This window comes from Molothrus ater, chromosome 1, assembly GCF_012460135.2.
Source record: "Molothrus ater isolate BHLD 08-10-18 breed brown headed cowbird chromosome 1, BPBGC_Mater_1.1, whole genome shotgun sequence".
Classification (NCBI taxonomy): domain Eukaryota; kingdom Metazoa; phylum Chordata; class Aves; order Passeriformes; family Icteridae; genus Molothrus; species Molothrus ater.
In genome coordinates, this window is record NC_050478.2 from 54,216,861 (window position 1) to 54,239,143 (window position 22,283).

Genomic DNA, 22,283 nt, shown 5'->3' on the forward strand with positions numbered 1-22,283 from the left:
AAAGACCCACAGAAATACTGAGATGGGCAGTAAATATAATGGTTTATGTTTTCCTATTACATATTAACTATCTTAGCAGTTCTGTCACCCAGAAACATGGAAAAATTAGCTGACAAATTATAAGAGACACTGGAAAGGCAATTATGACAACTGCTTCCTTTATTCTCTCCCTCCACCTGCCAAGTATTTTCTGAAAGACAACTGGAAGTAAGAACTCATTGTGAGAAGTATCCTATGGTCCTTCAATCTGCATGTCACTTTCTCTGGATGAACAGCTGCTCCTTCCCAAAAGAGAACTTCAGTCTCTCAAGAGAACGGTGGTGTGCCAGAAATGAGTGTGGTTCCTCCTAATTTTTAAAAGGACACCAGTGACTAGTTTGTTTTGAATTTCCATATATCAGCTTCTAGAATGGATGCATTACCACATCCATTCTAGATGGATGCATGGGAAGAAAAGATGATCTTCCCATTCACTTACCTTAAAATGCCCATAAGCAACATGCTGTAAAGGTGGTTTTGAATCTTCAGCAAACAGCTTGAGATTGCTGATTTCTGATTTTCACACAGTGATATAGTCATATTCAGGCAATGAAACCTCTTTGGCTCATGTTTCAGAACATTAGTAACGTTTGCCCAGAGAGCAAAACAACAAACACCACAATCTGGACACAATCCATGTGCTTTGGAATGACCCTGCTTGAGCACAGAGACGGGACCAGATGACCCACTGTGGTCCCTGCCCACCTCACCCATTCTGTGATTCTGTACAACAATTTTGTGTATACAACAGGTAAGTCTAGAAAGAATTTGAATAAAATCCTTAGATGAAAAAATCCCTAGATAAAAAGAAATCAGCACAGGCTGCCTTGAAGGCTCAGTTTACTCAAACAATATCATGGATTCTAGGTTCTGACAGCTATACTGAGGAAAGAATGAGACCTGCAGATTCTCTAGTTTCTTTTCATTGATTTCCTTAGGACGTGCTCCATTATGATTTGTACTGATTAAATGACTGCAAAGTCACTGCAAAAATCCTACAGGACATTGTAATACACTTCCTCTAGAGAAACTGAAGGAACCACCCTGCATAATTTCACTTTTCCTGCCTGTAAAACCAAGGCTCTCATCTGGTTCATGAAACAATTTACTGTATTTCACTTTAACTCTCAGATACCTGTGCAGAACTCTATACCCACTGTCATTCTATCATCAAAGACAGCAATTCAGATTCATGGAGGATCTCAAAATCCCTGGAAAAAGTAGACACTAATAAACTGAGATAAGAGGGAAATTATGCTTTTTAAATTAGAAACATTCATAGAAGAGCATTTTCTTTAAAGATAACTCAAGTAACTAGTTCTAAGTAACTCAATAACTAGTTCTAGGAATGACAAAGCAACTTCGTTATCTATTGTATGAGTCACTTAGCTACACAAGCATTTTACTACAGAATCACCTTTCAACAACTGTATATGTACATTTCTGCCACCATCTCCTTTACTGAACCACAACGAACTTATTGAAACGGGTGCATGTTCACACTTCCTAGAGGTCAGTACCATTACACCAGTGGAAATTACTTACTCTGGAGGAGGCATTTTAGATGGTTCCACATCTCGCAGAAACTCACACTGAAGAGCTTGTTCAGCTGTGCAGCGCTTGCTGGGATCCAGGGCAAGCATATAATCGAATAAATCTAATGCAGCTGGTGGGATGCTACAAAAGTGCAAAACAGAGGAAAGCGTCACATCTTTATTTTGTATCACACACATCTGTGAAAAATTTTAGTAAATACATCCCTTCCAAGATGATCAGTAAGTCCTCAGGTAACTTAAATACTAACAAAACACACCCACAACCTGAGCTTGATAGCAAGAGGCAGAAATACACTTCACCTTTTACTACCTGTGCTATTATATAACCCAAGCTTTCTTCACCTTGTGCTGTTTCATTGCTTGAAACCTTGTACTTACAAAAAAATACACCTACATTTTAAAGCTAAGACTGTATTTTTCAATTTTGAAATTTACCACCAGACTTTCACTTGATTCACAGACAATAATTCTATTGTTTCAAAGGTATTAGTCTCATTAGTATGAACAGGATGATGCATTTCTCTTGAAACCCACTGCACCTGAAGGAGGGGAACAACCCCCTTAAAATAAGCTAACAGCTGTTTTCCATACCTTTCACTTGTGATATATGCACAAAACTAGTCCAATGGTAGTACTTTAGAACACATGGTTCAGGTAACTCCTCTGTGTTGAATGAGTTTATGACATAAAAGACTAACGTTAACCAGACTACATATTTAGCTGTAGCCAGTTTTACCAAGAAAAAACAATTAAGTATTCTGAGCTGTTTTCTGGACAGGGCAACAAGCAGGTGTACCAGACAAGTATTTCCTTAGATGAAAGCTGACAGGTGGTTGAAATTTTAGGGCCTTCTTTCCTCTTCTTGATGCTCCTATTAAATAACGTTTAATACAAGCTCTGTGGGTATCATGGGAAGGACAAGAACCTAAAGCCATTTTTCTTTACACTTGATCTATGCTCATTCTCCGGAAAATACTGAAGTTCATAAAGTCTCTGGGAAAACTTAATGGTATTACAGTTGACTAAACTAATTCTTCATCCTTACAAAGCAAACTCTTCCCTCAGTTTTCGACGATACTGCTTCTTTGGTTTCATTGTGTTGAAGTAAGCTAATTTTATAACATCAGGCCACACTGCTGGACAAGGACTTCCGCAAATTCGGCTGTACCAAAAAGAAAGGAAAAAAGGGTATGAGATCCAAAGCCACAAGTGAGCACAGCTGTAATTTTTGTTCTTGCAAGTACAGTGAAAGCAAGAACAATTTTCAATTTTCATGTTCAGGTTATTTTTAGCTAAAATTTCTCCACTGTCAGATACCCAACACCATTAAATAATGGTGAATTGTCTACAAATGGTGATCACCCCACACAGACTAAACTTACTGTTTCTGCCTCAGTCCAGCCCAAACATCCTCTACACCTATGTTTTCCAAAATGTAACCAACTACATCTGAAGAGTTCTCTAGATATCTGACTAGAAAAACTGGATAGCCCACATTTAGAGTAACTTTTATGTCCTTAGCTCCCAATGCCACTGAAGAAAGATATACCAAATAGGTGAAAAAGCAGTTTTCACTGAGAATTTATTTAATGCTGAAGACATAAGGAAAAAAAAAAACCCAAATAATCAAGTAAGTCCTAAAGGCATAAACCACTATACAGAGAAAACCTCTATTTTTTTACTTCAGTTATGAGTTTTATGCCTCAAGCACCATCTACCTCCAGAAATGGAGCTGCCAATACTCTTATGCCCCACATTCCATCCCCATCCTTTTTTCCAATAGCTAAGTACAAATTGATCAACACAACACTTCTGAGCAGAAGAACTAATATGGTGTTTCCATAAAGGCAAGGTTTCAAAATCTCATGCAGACAGTCATAAAAGGACATTTTGCAAATACTTTTCCCTAGTTCAGCCGTCCTTTTCTTAAGATTTAAATGGTTAGTGTAAGAGACCTAATGATTTATGCCCCAGGTGCTATGCCAGTCAATCTGACTTTACACTGGTTGGTGTATGTAATTTTCAGAAGGGAGAATAAAAATAATGAATCTCCTACTATCAGAATGTACTTCACCTCTATCTTTGATAAATTTTGAAAAGATAAATGTAGAATTTTTGGCTGTAACACAATCACAGCAGAGATGTTCATAAAACTGATATGTTCAAACAGCAAAAAATGCATAGCATCAGTGAAGACAAGAAATGAGCTACAAATAGAAGCTTCCAGCAGGAGGACATCACAAAGTTTTAGTTTTGTACCAGAGGTAAAACACAAAGAAAAACTTTGAATTACTCATTCTCATGTGCCTCAATGCCATCTAGTGCTCAAAAACAAAAATTCCCAAACTCATAAGTTTAATTCTTCTTATGCCAAAACTGACCACTGATCTGCTCTGCACCAGCTAAAACCTTCATTTATTCAGGCCAGCTAATAACACATTACACAGAAGCATGCTACTGTTCAATCTGTTTTGAAAAACATGTCAGTATATAACTTTGTAATATTTTTTAGTAAGTTAATTTGACCATTTACTGTTCACTTTCTGTAAGTTCTGTAGGACTCACCCCCTTTTCCCTTTATTTCTAGGAAGATCACCTCTCTTCATTTATAAGGTCAATTATGATATCAGAGTCAAGAGCAGATTTTGCTTGCTGAATAAAGGGAAAGAAAAAGATGTTCTGGTTCCACTATGCTAAATACTTATCATTCTATGATTTATTGAGAACAAGGAAAGAAACAGAATTTTTATGTCCACCAAATGTTTGGCAGTTTTTAAAGGAACAGAAATATTCCCACAAAAGTAATAAAGGTAAGGTGTGTACATGGTAGGCTTGAAACAAGAACTCATGGCCAGCAGCATGCCAAAAACCTGTTCCTCCCAAATCCCACTTGTCCTTATTATTGTCCATGTCCTCATTCTGATCTGCTGCAAGCAAGTTGCAACATCATCTTAAAAATTACAGGCATTTTGATTACTCTCTCTTTACAATTTCAGTAATAGGCAACTCCAGCTACTCTACAAAATCCCATCTTACTGGTCAACGGTACATTGCTAAGAATACAGAACACTCACAAAAAATTCTTCATGTCTGTGCCAATGTCACTTGTGTTAAATGCCCCTCAAAACCTCTAACATCTCACTCGGGGCAGTAACTGACCACTTGCAAGTATTTGCAGTGCATTATCTCAGAACACTAAGAAAAGAAACCTGTCAGTTTATGAGGCATCTATGTAGCAGTGCTTGCTAGTTACCTTATAAGTTCCAGTTGAGCAAGTTCTTGATTTGCTTGAAATATTGGCTTTTTTGTAAAAAGTTCACCCAGGATACAGCTGTAAAACAGTTTTGCAAAATTCCATCATTACAGCTTTCAGGACAGAATGACAGAAGCTTTAAAATTTATTTCTGGCTTGTTTTTATCCTTGCTAGGCTTCTATCCAAACTCTTACCCACAGCTCCAGACATCAATAGCTGGTGTGTATCTTTCTTCCCCAAGGAGAAGTTCAGGAGGCCGATACCATAATGTAATAACTTTGTTGGTATATGGTCGGCTGTTGGAAGGAGGAAAAAGAGAGAACTATCATTTTAGTACAATCACACTTCTAAAAAAATGATACCTTAAGGACTTTACTTCTGTGATGCTGTTCAAGAACAGTACAACCTTCCACTCTCTTTTTAGTCCAGCAAAGCTGTAACTGCACAAAAGAAACACAACTACCTGATGAAGGCTACAAACAGTCAGATTGAAGATATAAATAATAATAATCACACAGTCACGTTGATGCTATGTCAATAGTGTATCTCCATTATTATTCAGAAAGTAATACTGTATATTTATTACATCGCTAGTCATTTCAGGAGCAGGACTCACTTAGATAAAACCAGTAACTTTCATGCACCTATTGGCTATTACCAAACTAAATATAGGACCTCTACAAGCACTTTAAAAAGAAGGAAAAAATCACTTTTCTCTCTTTAAGTATGAAAAAAAGAGATAAAATCCTCTTTCTGTAACTATTTTGATTTCAAAGCTTGGAATGCTTCTAGTATCTTCCTATATTTCACAACATCTTTAATTCTCCACAGCTTTAACCAGAGATTTTGGTCACTGTGAATAATCCTTTCCATCCTCCCACTAAAGCAAAGATTTCTACTAATGCAGACACACTTTTTTTTTTGTGCACAGGCTGAACTACAGCATCAACAGTTCAAAATAGAAAGCAGAAAAGATGTTTGATGTTGGTTTTGTTTCAACCAGGGTGCTTTAAAAGTGATTCCAGAATTCCTTCAGTTTTCTTCAGTTTTTCACTAGCTGAAACATTTTTTTCAGTTACCAACACGAGGTAACTCCAAACAGAAAGTAACAATAAGTATGAACAACCACAGAATGAAGCCTAACAAGCTCTTATAGCATTCTCAGTAGCACAGGTATCACTTCTGTAAAATCATCCAAGTCCTTTTTCATTAAGGCACATAACTCCAATTCCTTTTTAAAAGGTAGCATGTTTTTGGAAACAATTCCATCATTTATCATATTTATCTCTGAAGCAAACATTCCCTGTGAAATGTTTACATGGTATGGACTATCTCTACAGATACATTGCTTGTATGTCTTAGTATATGGTGGTTTTTATTTGAATACTTGTCTTGTCATGCAATCTGACATACCTCCTACTCCAAACACGTTAAATCTACCAGAATAACATTTAAAGGAGCCCAACTACAACAACAAAATAGGAATGAACTTAAATTTTTATTTCCTCCCCATTATGCTCCTACTAAGTTCTGTACCCTTTCAAACAGTATTAAACTCTAAACAACAGTAAACCAAATGCAAAGTACATGAATTAAAAAACAGCAGCTATTATACACTTGGTGATATACATTTATTATATCTGTTACTGCAGGTCAGAAGGAAAATGAATGACAAAAGAATTGCCGAAAATCTACTGAGATTCTAATTATTCTCCTATGTTCAATGGGCAATTCTATTAGCTAGCTTAATTAAATCTTAATCTTGGTGTCATTTATGCATAATGGCATAATAATGTTGCTGTTTGATGTACAGTAAAATGGATTATTGGCATTATAAGGACACTGGACCATTAATCCTTAATGAACAGTGAGTTTTACAAAGAAAATTTATATTAATTTAAAAACAGACATTAAAGAAGCCCAAGCAAAACATAGTAAACCAGAGGAAAAAACCCCATTAGGCCAGTTTGATGCATGTTAAAACAAGAAGGTAGGATAACATCCTTTTATTATTAAGTACATCCAAACAAAAAAATAATTAGCTGGCAGATGCTTAAGATTATTTCACTTTGCTATTACACTCAACAGTTTTCATAACTGTACTTAAGCATATTTTTCTGAAATAGGAGTTCTGAGACAACAGCTCAGTGAAACTAATGCTAACACATTTATCAACAACATAAGAGCTGTGTAGAAAACAAACCCATAAAGCTAACGTTATGGATATTATTTCTCAAATTAGACATGCAGAAATCAAAGTAAGTTCAGGTATCCAAACATCTCTGTATCTAACCACCTCATGGACATATTACTGTAGTGAACATTCAGCCTGAATTTTGAAAAGTCAGTTCCACATGACAAATACTACATTACAAAGTAAATATTGAAGTCCCTAATCATAAAAAACTGTGCACCTGTTTCCTGGAGTATGAGCATAATGAAGCCAAGAACAACAGAAGCACAAGTCACAAGAAGTTTCAGAATAACTTTTATTTAAACTTGTATCTCTGTTTCCAGCAGATTCAACAGCACTGACTGCCTAAAGAATACAATGAACCTCTTGAAATGTAAAGGCAAATCTTACACAAAAGTAATGCTTACTGAATAGGAGCTGTATGATAATTTGTGCCAGCCAAAAAAAAAAACAAACATTTCCCTAAATAACATCTTTGGTATACTAACAGAAGAAATATACCTCAGGTTTACAGGACCAGAAACTTAGGAGTGTAAGTTAATTTCCAATCAATATATGGCCAGTCTCTACGATTATTTATCCAGAACACCTGGAAAAGCAATACACCTGCACAAAGAGACTTTTGTGGTTTTATGCTGTATAAGACAACATGTATTTCTTTCACTTTCCTAAGCAATTACTTGTATTACAGTACAGTAACACTTCCTCTAAACAAAAGTCTTCTGTCCCTCAGAATAGTTAAGCAAAAAGATTAAACTTCTGAATGCTTTTTCACAGTGTAATTGTATCTTACCTTTCTTCTGAGTTGTACAGCCGAGCAAGCCCAAAATCAGCAAGCTTTATCTGCCCTCTGGTGGAAAAAGCAAAGAATTATTTAGTGGTTAATCCTGTTAAGCTTTCTTCCCCCAAAATCAGGTAAAGTTTAAGACTGAAACAGCTGTGATCTTCACCAAACCACATTAATGAAGAGGCAATGCTCTGCTATCTCTGCATCTCTTCAGTAAACGGTATGCTAACTCACTGAATAGCAAAGACAAGTGAACAAAATTGAGTATGCTTATCAAATGGCATTTACATTATTGGATGATAGTAAAAATTTACGTCTATACCATAAAATATTCCAGTTAGTAACTCTGCACAAAAAAACTGAGGGAAGAAACTGCTATTTTCTCAGGCCTTATTGCTAGCATGAGCACTTGTACAACAAACAATTATCAGCGGTCATACTTCCTTCTAGGAAGCCATCAAAGCCCTGTTCTGTGCTTGAACATTTTAAATACAGCCTTTATATCAGGGTGACTGACCAGATATTTTATCAGCAACCAACTTGCTGAATAACATAACCCCTAACCCATTCCTGAGGTTTTCCACATATGAGGGGAGGAGTAGAAGATACAGGGCTCCTGCCTGCTAGTTCCAACAGCTAAAAGGCACTGCTCTATGACCAGAAACTCCCACTACTTGTAACGTCTGGATGATTCAAACAGAAAGATATCTGCAAGCTTCTCTAAATGAATGTTGGATTGTTATATGTGGTTTTCCCTTTCTGTACTGATAAACTTTAATAACTCCCATCACTTTCAAATACATGCTATTTAATCAAATAATGGCAAGATTTGCTGCTGGTATGACAATTTTGTGGTAACAGCACGTACATGACCATTTTGTGATGATACTATATACAGGTTATAGTTTCCATCCACTTTCCTCCTCAGACCTTCAGACCTTTACTCTAACTTCTTGGAAAACACCCATAAACAAAGAAATGTTCCCCTTTTACATGCGTATTTCTGAGAACGTATTTGTAGAAGATTATTTGTATTTGCTCAAAAATTCGTTGAAGTTGCCTATGTAAAAGATACATAATCCACATGTTTGGACTCAGGCTGTAACTAGTAATAGGATTTTTGAAACACTGGCTTAAAAAATCATTCAGATCTACTACCATGTTTTTCTGCTGCTGGTGGAAAAACCTAAGGATGCTCAGACACTGTTCTAGGGGGGGAAAACCCAACAATACAACCTGGATTGGAGAACACAGTAAAATAACAAGTTCCTCCTCTACCATAAGGCACTCTTCTCCACTTTCAGCTTCTGAGTTCCCAAAGGTGCACACAGAAACACTAATGGAGATCAGCAGATAATGGATTAAGTGTGTGGGCACAGTGAGTAATGGGGAGGAACATGTACATCTGTTTAAGAATCTGTATCATAATCTGACAAGGCTGCAGTAGGATGCAGATTTGAAAGCAGTCAAGTGTTAGTTCACTCTAAGAGAAAAAGGAGGAAGAAATAGCAAATTTAATTTGGAGAAAGCTGGGAGAAAACTAGGCCTATCAAAATAGACCCTTGATCAAATTTGCCCAGTATTTCATCTCCAACAGCAGCAGTAGATTTTTAGGAAGAATATGTGAACTCATTCCCTTTGGGGCTCATCTTCCTCATACCTAATCACTACCCACAATCATTGTGTTAAGGATGCTAAAACAGGGATCCCTGTCCAGCCCCATCAGCCTGTGTAAATGATCTTATCCTTGAATGTATCTCATCTTTTTTGGAGACTCCTGACACTACCCAGAAAACTTCCTGTGACAACAAATCCCAGAAGCTGACTACCTACTCTTTTTTCTTAACTATACCTTTTTTTGCTGTGATAAACCTTGCTCTTATGTTGCTCCCTGGATTTAGTACTCCAGGCTATGATGCACAACAGTTGGCAATGAAGTCATCCATTATTCTCACACTAGCTTTTTATTTGTAACTGCTGCTGCACACTGAAAACACCACACTTAGTAATATGATTTGTAATTACCATGTATTAAAGTAGTAAGAAACAAATTATACTTCCTGTTTGATGATAGCAATAACTGCAAGTTAAGGCATGCTTGAACATGCCTAATCAAATACTCTTTTAAAGCATTATCCTGACTGATGACAACGAGGACCTCAGAACTGTCATGAAGAACCAGCCTAGCCACTCTGCAATCTTGAAATGAGATGGCAGAAAGAATACATTTCAAACACTTACATCCTACAATTCTGTTTTAATATATTTAAACTCAGATAATTTTGCCCCCATACTCTGACTTAGCAGGATTAAAATTGAATCTTTTTTAACACAGATTAAGTTTAATGCACAGCTGCAAGTTCCCGAGTTAAGTGGGAGCATTACTGAATTAGTATTTTGCAACTGATTTTAAAGAAACAAGGCAATTTGGAAAATAAGTTTTGCTAATGACTCCAATCAGGTGAACTGCAAAGACTGAAATAACGATTTAAAGATGTTGTTAGCATACAATTTTTGTTACATACTTTTAAGTAATATCCATACCTATTATTTAGTAGAATGTTTGAACATTTGATATCTCTGTGCAAAAAGTTCTTCTTGTGGCAATAGGCCAAGCCCTCCATCAGCTGTCTCATAAAAGATTTAATATGATTTTCATTAAAATGAACCAAACCAGATTCCAGCAGTCCCATCAAGTCATGGTCCATATATTCAAATACCAGGTAAAATGCACCTACAAAAAGAAAGGAAAAGGGTAGGAGAAACAGACAGAAAAACTGATTTAACAGCAGTCCAAATAATTGCTGTTGCCTACTTTTTGAAATCAGAAGCGGTTTTCATACAACTACTTAGATTTTCTGCAGTATTTATAGCTGTATCTCATGTCCAATGAAATACAGTACTTTAAAAACTTTTAATAAATTGCTGTTCGATATAAACGGTTATACTAGTCAAACATTTGTGAAAAGAAAAATAATGTTACCACATGGTGCTTTAGTCTAGATAAACATGTGCTCTCCCTATAGTTCTCAATCTCAATCCATTTTATTTCAAAAAAAATTAACTATGTTATTATTACCTATGAAAAGTTTGGAGAGGAAATCTAGAAAAAATATGTACAAGCATTATTGTGCATTATTGTTCATCTGTCATGACTCAGTGAATAAATTTTTTAAAGATTTCCATGCAACTGGGTCAGAAATAAGCTGGCCCTTCTCAAACTAGAAATACCTATAAGACAGGATAAAATGAGAAAGCAGAACTAACCTACAGCAGCTCTGCAAAGACAGACTTCATATTTTAAGTTGCCACATGCATATATTCAGCACAAGAGAATCTGGTCTTATCTCACATAGGCCTGTATAATTCTACCACTAAAGCCATTAAAGCCAAGGCTCTTTGATATGTATAAGCATTCTTCAAGAGGAAAAGTGTTGAGTGACTCAGAAGTAGCAATAACCAATCTCCAATACAACCATTCCCAGTACAATCCACCTTTTAGTTCTTCATTCTTTCCCTTCTTCACCCTGGGAAACGCAGAACAGTACAGCCCCTGCAGAGTGAAGTAAGCAATGCAGAAACCAGATTCAAGTGGGCCTGTCTACCTTGCATTTCCAAAACCTCCTTAAATAAATCTTCCACTACAAATAGTTTCTACCCAACAAGAACTCATTACACGTTCTTGTTCCTAAAAAAGTTTAAACTCAGAAACTAGTGAAAGTCTTGGATCAATAATGAGAACTCAGCTTGATAGAAGCAGTACACATACACAGCCACATTCTAATGAACTGACTCCTTTTCTTGTTTAGTAGCTGAAAAGGGAAAAAAGAATGCTAGGTCCATCTGCTATTCAGGAAGAAGATTACTCAAACGCTAAGGGTTAAACTTGTAACAATGATTAGCATATATCAGCTAAAGCACAGGCCATTGCATACCTCGTTGTTTTTGACTTAGGTCTTTTTGTCCTGTTGCATATTATACAGAGGAAGAAAAAAATACTCATTATAAAATACCCCTGCAGAGGGGGTGAAACAGGAGGTGAATCAAGCAGGTGCAACACAGTCCCACTCACTTCACAAGGAGAAAGGGAAGTATTAAAGTCTATAAAAGTATAGAAAGTCTGCTGTGTTACTATTTGCATAACGGAGTTCACCAATCTAGTTCACCAGTTTAATATGGAAAAGCACAGAGGCTCCTAATCTTGGTATTTTCAAATAGATAGCTGGCAATCTGCTGTTAGATCTACTTCAGCGATGACTGAAGTATGAGCCATGACATATTTTTAAATGCCTCAAAACAAAACACCTGATATTAGTACTGCAGTATAAGAAAAACCTAGATGTGCCCTTCAGAGGATGTCGGCTCAACAAAACTGAATGAACACCAGTGAATCTTGGTACCTTCTTGCTCTGGAGTACAAGGGAAAGTTAACTCTGCCCTGGCAGCTGGCTGCATGTGTGTATATGACAAGGAGAAAGATTGACTGTAGAACTGTTTAGTGAGACCAGCTGAACAGAGACCTCTTGTTTATATGCAAAGCAGGATCCATGCCTTGAGCAACTTCCTGCTCCATCACTAACTCCCAGGATTTTTTCACTGCTATTTATGCACTATAACCAGCAATCACAATTGGTACCCTCATGCAAGAAGGACAGTTGACAATAAAGAAGATTCATAAACAAAGTAGAGTAGTACCTGGGAGGTGACACCTGATTATTTACATTCTCTGCAATTCTTATAAGAAAACATACACTAAAACAGGATAAATGCTACATATTCCTTCCTTATGAGATCAAGAGCAAATGTAGATTCATTACACTTGTGCATTTTTGCCTATTTCCTAACTACATGTTATTAAAATTTGTTTTAAAACTAAAAACTGGTAAAATCTTCATTTAGTATGAGAAAATATGAAAATCAGTCTATTAATCTTGGCAATCTTACCATTCAAGCCTGATTTTCAGTATTATTCAAGCTATCAAGCAAACTGAAGTGGAACTCCTGTTAATTTATTCCTAGACAAACATGGTGCCCTTTTCTGACAGAGATCTGTAGTTTCTGCCAACAAAATCCTTACATTATTCCACCCCGCAATTTCAAATTTTCATCGCTTTTCATCACACCGGGGGATTTGATCCTCCATAAAAGGGAAAGCAGCTAGTCATTCAGGAAGAAGGAATAGTTATGGAAGACACCACAAATGAACTATGCACAGGCAGAAGTCTGCTTGCTACAGCTTAGTCCGAGTTCAAGTTCACAGCATACTTTAGTTCTATCAAAACAAATGCCACACAAATATCCATTTCTCAAAAAAGGAAAACACAGCAGAAAAAAACAATAGTTACTTCTTTTATGAGGGCAAAACATTTTATAACTTAGAGGTTACATTTTAAAATGATGGTTTTTGCTTGATGCTAGCTTTGCCCAGTTCTCATTCTGGGAAGTAGTGCCATAAGAACACCTAAAGTACTCTCACAGTAAAGTGCATGCAATTCAAGTGAACTCAGAATTACTTACTTGACTTTAAAGCTCCTCATCTTACTGCTCTTGAGTTAAAGACCTGCACTTCCCACCTGTGGGCTGGGAGAAAGCCTAGTCCATTTCCACACTCTGCAACAAAGCACTAACAGAAGTGCAGAAGGGCTGTGTCCTGGGTGGCCCATTTCTTTCACTAACACCATGAAGTTCATCTACTGAGATAATCAGAAACCCTAATGTTACTACATGTTGACAGAGCAGCAGCTCTGTCAGCATCCCTATTTCTGAATATGGGATAAGAGAGAGCAGCTGAATCTATTAAGGAGGTACACAATAAATAAAGGAGATACAAATGGATGATAATAATCCTCACCTTACTCCTTTTGATTGCCCTTGGAAAAATGCACCTTTCTGACCATTTTGTCAGTTAAGACTGATGGGGTTCAGCAAGTGAGATATCAATTTAGACTAATTAAAGGATTAACACATCTCCTCCTCTTGGTCATGTGTTTCAGTTCACAGAGATCTAACAAAAGCAGTTTCCTAACACAAAATAAGCTCAGGTATAATGCAGTAAAGGTTTGCATACAAGAAAGCTAGCTCAACAAAACATGGCACTAATGATCTGCAAAAAACAGTGGATTTTCTGAGAGGCCAAAAAAATACTAACAAAACATGCTTTGCATTTTTGTGACACAGGCAGGCTCTGGATTTCTTTGGAGTGTCTTCAAATCACACAGATCCAACAAAACAGGACACCATTTGTTCCCAAAGATACAAGTACTTCGGACTGGGAGGGGAGGGTGGTGGTGCAGGGGAGAATGATCCAAAAGCCCCCATAGATTATGGCTTTTAAACAAGCTTTTTCCAAATGTAATTCAGAGGAAAGGTGTTCAGTGTTTCTCAAAATGTCTGATTAGATAGAGATGTGAGGACCCAGGAGACCAGAAAGGCCTTATTACATGCAAATTTAAATTCCATTCTAGTATAAATGCATTACAATAGTATCTTGAAATACAGAAATGCTTTAAAGAAACTCCAGTATCCCTGCCTAGTTCAATACATAGTACGTACAATGCTGAGTTGTGAAACATGTTTTCAACATTTGTTCTGTACTCCGTTTTCAAAATGAAACTACAGCAGATTTTAATTTTGCTACAAAGCCTTCTCCAGCTTCTTCTATGCAATACATAGATTATTCTTACTGTTGATTGATTAAATATAATAAGATTACATTTACTATTTTATTTCCTTAGCATTTCTCTTCCAGTACTCATGATATACTATATACTATATATATACTATATACTATATATATACTATATACTATATAGTATACTATATACTATACTATTCCAAGAGTTTTATGCAGGATTTTATCAACCACAATCTGAAAACTAAAGAAGAAATTGCCTACCAATTCCTTAAAGTTCCTTACACTTAAATTCCTTAAAGTTCCTTCAAGAGACAATTGTCTTTTTATTCGACTTAGGTTTCATTAATCTATTTTCTGATTGCCAGAACAACAAATATAGCCATAGCTGCTGAATTAATCCCTTAAGACTTAAGAAAACATTGCTGCTATACTACTTTTTTACATTTTCACACAATATTAAGTTTCTATTTAATGACAGTGTTATTCTCCCCTTTCAAGTTCAAGTGCATTTTCCTCTTGCAGGAACTCCACATATGTTCTGAAACATTTGTAGGTTGTATCCAAGAACATACAGAAGCCCTGGGAGTAAATACTCTCCTTGTTTTATCACGTAATACAGGGAAATAAGGAAAAAACCCCAAACAACTAAACCAAAACCAAAAACTTAAAGCAGACCAAAAAAAAATCTTTGATTAAAAATTTGAAATTTTTCTCCCTTTGAAATGGAACAAGTTAAAAAGTCACACAATTAAGTCTGCGCTTATTCCAGACCAAAGCCCAGTACAGCACACACAAATAGGAAGCACCACTCAAGCAGTCACACTATTCCTGATCACTTAGCTCTAGCATGAAAACTATTTAGGGTAAGTTTCTATCAGCTATTTTGGGAGCAGCAAGGCAAGCTGTAGAGCATTAGAGGTTTCTGAAATTTACACCTTTGCTTTTACTCAACTTCCTAGGAAACACAGACAAAACCAGCTACCATGTAACATTGAGTACATGACTGATGTCACAGACTCCTTCCAAACCACAAGATTTCAGAATAAGTACTACTTGACAGCTGTGAGAAAGTAACCTGTCAGTCATTTTACAACATACTGCAGAGTCAGTGTCCTCCTGTACTACAGTACTGTCAATATAAATACCAATTTCATGCCCAAAAAGTTTGCTGATTTGAATTGCAAATCAATTAAAAATTTAATCTAAAGTAAACTTAGATCTTAAAATTATAGAAACACACACACAAACAGGCAATTCACACACACACACACAAAAAAAACAAAAACAGAAAAAAACACTTAAGCTGCAATGTTAACCAGATCTTTTATTATTGGTCTCCATGCAAAGTTTTACATCCTCCCTCAGATTAGCAAAAATACCTATCCCAGTCAAAAGGAGGAAGGTATGTCAGGCAGTACACTTACTGTGTTTACATTCACAGCAACAAAAACTAAATCATGCATTTTCCATCTGTTTAGTAAAAAGAGATCATGTCAATCCCATAGCTAGACTGTTGAGCACTTGCAAACATCTCCCAGCTGTTAGAGGCAACTGAGAACTGAAGAAGCATCTCAAAGTAAAAAGACATACACCAAAGTCATATAAATTATACACACACAAAGGAAAAATACCAAAACTGACAACAGCTCAAATTTAGAAAGCATTTTCTCAATAATTAATTTTATAACTGATAAGGTGGCTCAACACACAAAAGACTGAATACAACCTCAGAGTCACAAGCTCCCATCATTAAGTTTGGGTGTTCACCTATCTGCCTCTGAATGATAGGTAGGTGAGAAAAGCCCACACAAGTAACATATAAAATGAATACACCTTGTGGCCACACCTAACATACGTTTTATCTATCAGGATTGTGCCTGAGAATCAAGATGTTACATTACTAACCAGTAATCAGTAATGCCGTTCTCCAACTTCATCATAAACCACATCTCACGTATAAAGAAGATTGCAAAGTGAACAACTTCTGATCCTCAGCAGACAGACCCATGTATCACCCACTCTGTTTTGTATATACCCAATTTATACAAACAATTATGCTGCCTAAGGTGCTGACTTCCACTGATGGAGGGAAATGAACTTAGAAAATTTGTAACACACTGCTCCAATGTGTTACACTTCTTTTGCGAATGGTTAGTAGAGAAAGAATAACCCAAAACTATCTATCAAAGCTGTTCATGTCTTTAAATTTATAGTCCAAGCTGGCCAAGATACAACACAGATATAATTTCTTCCATTTTCTTTGTTGAAAATATTGAGACAAGCTTTAATATGGGGAACAAGTAATCCTCTCTCTTCCAGACTTTTGAGTGTGCCACTTAAAAACACGTAAGGCAGCTGAAAATATCAGGAAAAAATTGCACAAGCCAAGCTATTGCTGGCTTGCAGTGCAACGTTACTATCTTAGTATCCTTAAATCAAGTACTGTAAAGTGGGCCCAACACTTACATTATTGTCAGAAAACTGAATGTACTGTATATTAAACTACTGAGATCCAACCAAAAAAATAAAAAAAACCCCACACTCCCTTAAGTGAAAAAGCAGATGAGTACTATGTCAGGATATGATACACAGCCTTAGAAACAAAATTAACTTCACTCATAATAACTAGAAAAACATGTGATAGCAAAATGTTCTTATTCCCTACTCGTCTAAGTGCGGTATCAGCAGGGTTTTCCAAGTCATATTTCAAAGCTATGGTAAACACGTATTATACATTAAGCATAAGCATGTTCATCGTATAGGCAAAACACCCTGCTTTTACCCTAACCTCTGCCTCTTGTAAGATATCACTACCACTTTTCTAATGGTTCCTTGTTAAGCAACCTACTTTTGTATTTGCAACAATTTACTGTGAAAATGACCAAACTTCCTCCCACTTGCATTCATTCTCTGCACAGACTACAATTTGGCCACAACTCAGCTATAAATCCCTATCTCACAATGAACTACTCATTAGAGAAATACGGAATACAGTGCCTGAAAAAAACCCCACAACTTCCTTATTTTCACAGAGAAGTTTTAACAGCAGTCTCATTGTCCTGCTAATGTTTTCAAGAAGCTATCAGAACTTAGTCAACTATCAGAAATTAATTCTATTCTAGCAGAATAGAACAGAATTCTTCTCCAGAGAAACCCCTGCCCTTGTAAATTTTCAGAAAATGTACTGTATACTGTTAAAAAAAACCAAGAAATTAAATCAGAAATAATATCAAAAGCACAAACACAGACTTGGACAAAAAAAAATTGAAATTTACTATTCAATTCTAAACACAACACTAAACAGAAAGAAAGAAAATTCATTAATGAGTCATTATGTATTTAGTCAATACTCAGTGTGGTCTCATTACCCAAGTAGGTTACACCTAATTAAAACTTAGTGCAAGATTCTCATACAAAGACTAAACTGGATGTTGCAGACTGTCAGGATTTTGAGTGGGGCCTGACCGCTGAACCTGCACAACTCTTGAGAAACTCTTGCTAGATACTTCCCACTTTTAAGCATGTCAGTGCTGTACATACTTCAAGGTATTATACTCTCCAAAGATGCTAGGAAAAAAACCCAAACGAATTCCTGCTTCATATCCACCTTCTGAATGATCATATCACCTGGTATTGTTTCAGCTGGCCATGCAGTACACACAGCATTTTCTATCTGCACTGCTGCTGGGCATGCTGTATAGAGACTCAAGGAGGGAGAGCAGGGAAGAACGACAGGTACCACATTCCAAACATTTTAAGCCAGACTATGTAACAAATTGCCCACAGGACACTAAAATAGGTCCAAAATGATAGGTTTGTAACACTTAGACCTAAAATGAAATGCCTCTAGGGGCAAAATACCACTCTGGTATCAGAGGTACCAAGCAATAACACTGCATGATTTTCACTCTGTTTGCTTGAATCTCTAGACTAAGGAGGTTGAAACAATTCAAACAAGACAGACTTAAAACTGAAGGAACCAAGAGTATAAGTCTGCATGCCTTCTCTTTGGGGAAAAACACTACCATTGTACAAGTCTTGCTTTTCATACTTTTAATTTACTCTTCTTCTAGCCCACAAAACACATGTGCCTAATCATCAAGAAAATAACTGAAGAACAATTAATATAAAACTGAGGCCTAAAATTAAAAAAATCTCTTCAACATTCAACCTACTATACTCTAAATGGTGTGAGAAAGTACTAAAAAAATAAAAGGTTAAGAAAAGCTCACAATTAAGAGCTTCCTATTATTGCTGGCCTCCCTAATCCATGGGTATCAAGGACTCAAACATCTGCTCTTCCACAGCAAAACCACAATCAAGCAATACCTTTTTTTATCCCACAAAATATTGGCAGAAAATGTTCTATAAGCAAAATGCATAGCTGAGAAAAATAAACAACTTCTTATAGTATTTAAATCAAAATTAAAATCCCTCATCAAGCATCACAATTTGCAAACATATTTTTAATGAATCATAACTTTTAATCCAGCATAGCAGACTATCACATTAAGAACAGGTCCAGAAAGAGCAAGCCCTGTTAGCATACATACCTTTGTCCTTCTTGAAGTCTAAAGCATCTTCTTTATCCGTCACTATTTCCTTCATGTTGATAATGCTTTGATGATTAAGCTGTCGAAGAATCTTAATCTCTCGAATAGCTGTAATTGGAAACCCTTCCTTTTCATTATCCAGTCGTACTTTCTTCAGTGCTACCATTTCCCCTAAGAGAAAATTTAAATAAAAGCCATTAAGATTAGCAACCAAACCATGGGATTTAGTATTGATTTGTATATTTGTTGTTCACAACCCTGATGCTTGCATCAAACACTATGCTGAACAGAAATCAGCATCACATACAGAAGCAAAACTACAAATGAGAATTTTCAGCTACACACACTATAACGGCTATCCTCCTTCCTCCTGCACTACTCACTCACATATCCCAATATTCCATGTCAACCAGTAAAGAGCGATTATCAGCAGCAGCTTTAGAGACAGAGGCCTGTGACTGCTCTGGATTTCTTAATACTGCATTACCACTGGTCAGAATGCATGTATCTAGCCAGAAATACTACGCAGCTCAAGGTATGAGGCAGATGACTAAAGAGTCCTCAAATTCATCAGTATACTTTCTACAAGCACAAGTGGCACTGCCATTTTTACAGTGAGGAGATTTTCCCTAACTATTTTACTGCAGGGTGGGCTGGATCAAACTGGAGCCTACAAAATGGCAGGAGCGTGATCTACTCATGATGGAGGATGTCTACAGACCATACATGCTAGTTCAATCATTTTGTTCTTGAAATTTATTGCTGTGTCTGGGAAGTTTACTGACAGCCCGGGTATCTGTGTTAGTTCTAAAAAGTACTTACCCTACACTAACTTACACGATACACTCACAATAGATCATATTCCAGCAAGACACCACATCCACTTGCTCTGAAAGCCCATTACACAGCTTCTTCTAAGGTATCTCAAAGGCCATAATGCCACTCTCCACACAGGATTTGAATCCAAAGCTAACAGATTTGCTTGCTGTATCTGTACAGACACCTTCAATGCAGAAAGCGACAACTTCTATGGGAGGGGAGGTTAAGAGATGACTGTGATGCACAAATAACCTGAAGTTTGCCAAAAAGGCAATATGGTTATGAAAGGACTAAAATGCAAATATGCAAGGAAGAGTATCTCAGGAGATCCTAACAATGATTTGCAAAAGTTCTCAAGGTAGAGGCAAAAATCTGTGACAGTTCAGTTAGAACTAAAGCTGAACTGACACAAGGACAGGTAAAGAATAAAGAAGGAATTATAATCACACTGCTTATTCTTCTGGCGATCAGAAAGAAGGAACTGGTATGTGCTGGTATGTGCTCCAATGGGATCCAGTTACTGCTGAAGTAGAAAATGGTCCAGCATTGAAAGCATGCACAAATAAGCCAGAAGGGTAAGCAATCATGGAAAGAACTACTAACTAATCACAAAACAATCACACAGCATACAGCATATATAAGGAATTTGGATAATCTATTTAGAAGTAGTGACAATATTATGTATCCTAGTGGTGACTGCTCACTCATCTCAGCAATATTTTAATATGAAATTAAAAAAGAATCTGACTATTGTAAAGTCAGTTATATTGCAAGAATACCCCTTGTGCAACTCTTCACGGCTGTGTTGCACAGAAGCAGATTCTCTTCCTACTATGAACTAGTGACTACTGGAGTACAAACAACCATGACCCAATTTTATGCATAGCTTCTTTCACAGTTACATCCCTTTACAAACCTCATTACAGTTTGCCAACCTGTCTTTAGCCTCTCTTCTTTACTAGTTCAACTTTATCGAGACCATCAAAACTCAAAAACTAAGAATCAGAATTTAGGACTATTCAGCTACATTTCAGCCACAGCTTTGCAGAGAAATGACTTTCCAATGCAGCAAACAATAATTTCTGATTTAGACAAATGCTAAACTTAAAACTGAACACACCAATAACTAAAAAACTTCAAAACATAAGAGGACAGAATACCACAAATTTTACTCAATATAAAACAAAAACCAAAACCATCCTATTCACTTAAAATTGTAAAACTACATTTATCTTTTTTGAACTTACCTGTATCTTTATCTTTGGCTTTGTAAACTTGCCCATAAGTGCCTTCACCAATAATACCGATGATATCAAATTTATCCACACAGCGCTTTCCCCAGTCTATTTCTTTTTCTTTTGTTTCACCATGTCGTGGTCCACATATTCTACAAAGCAACAAATATTTTAAGAATACAGCTAGTGTGTCTATACATTGTCTTAACTTTGAAGACACTCTCAACACTAATTGAGACATTATTAGTTAACTGTCTTACTACTATTAATTAAGTGGCAATAAACCATGCAGTTTGAGTCAAGCCACATTAATATTAAAAATGTCAAAAAGCAGAACTCTTTCGACAAGAACAAATTTTAAAGAAACTATTATTATTTCTTACTTGCTTAATAAGCTTTTAAAAAAAAGTTTAATAAACATACTTTGGTCTTCTCTTGCTATGTAACTGAACTGCTGGTTTCTTTTCTTCAGGACTTTTGGGTACCTCAGCTCCTCCAGGCAGCTCAGGTGGAAGAGGCAAGTCTGCAAGCAGATGGCGAAGTTTCTTCTCTGTTTCTTTAACTGACTTCACTGAAAGATTTTCTCTCAAACTATTAAAAAAAACATTGTTTTGCTAATAAGTTGAAGATAGTAGAATATTAGCATAAAGGCAAAACTTATTAGAATTATTTTTCAAAAAATAATATATTCTAGACTGTGAATGCACCAACATTTGAAATCTGCTTTTAAAATTTGCAGGACTTGGATAAATGACTCAAATAGCTCTTTGGAAGATGCACAGTTAACAACCAAAATTCCACAGAACTGTGAAAGCAGACCTTCCTGGTGAAAGCTGAGGTAAGATGACACAATAAGCCTTACCAGGCCAGACCTCTTCTGCCACATGAGCTTCTTTCCAAGCTTATGGCCTAGACTATTACAAATATTTAGAGCTCAGGTGCTGCCGGACATCAAAAGTACAGTGGTAAAAACTGTACTCTGACTTCCCATATAAGAGAGAAGATCTGACTAACCCAGTTGTCTCTAAAATTGGTCATCACAGCTAATGAGCTTCATGCTTACATTAACACTGCCAGGCATTACAAGCCTGTCCACATCACCTCACTTACAAATTGTAATTGCATGCATCTGCTGAAACACCCCAGATTCAACACATGTCTAGTGATCAGCATGCATATCAAGTGAGAAAAAAAAATACCAGATGAAAATAA

General features: G+C 36.4%; 1 protein-coding gene across 2 annotated transcripts in view; it reads right to left on the bottom strand.

Annotated features, from left to right (window-relative positions):
* Positions 1–22,283, bottom strand: part of CDK13 (cyclin dependent kinase 13) — a 47,452-nt gene that overhangs the window by 10,623 nt on the left and 14,546 nt on the right. For both annotated transcript variants that reach the window (XM_036399960.1, XM_036399950.1), the window contains exons 3-11: positions 21,495–21,662; positions 21,084–21,223; positions 19,018–19,188; positions 10,375–10,564; positions 7,837–7,893; positions 5,044–5,145; positions 4,849–4,926; positions 2,641–2,757; positions 1,585–1,716 (exon numbers count right to left, since the gene is read on the bottom strand). In XM_036399960.1, the coding sequence (XP_036255853.1) occupies positions 1,585–1,716; positions 2,641–2,757; positions 4,849–4,926; positions 5,044–5,145; positions 7,837–7,893; positions 10,375–10,564; positions 19,018–19,188; positions 21,084–21,223; positions 21,495–21,662 (1,155 nt within the window). The remainder of the gene's footprint in view (positions 1–1,584; positions 1,717–2,640; positions 2,758–4,848; positions 4,927–5,043; positions 5,146–7,836; positions 7,894–10,374; positions 10,565–19,017; positions 19,189–21,083; positions 21,224–21,494; positions 21,663–22,283) is intronic.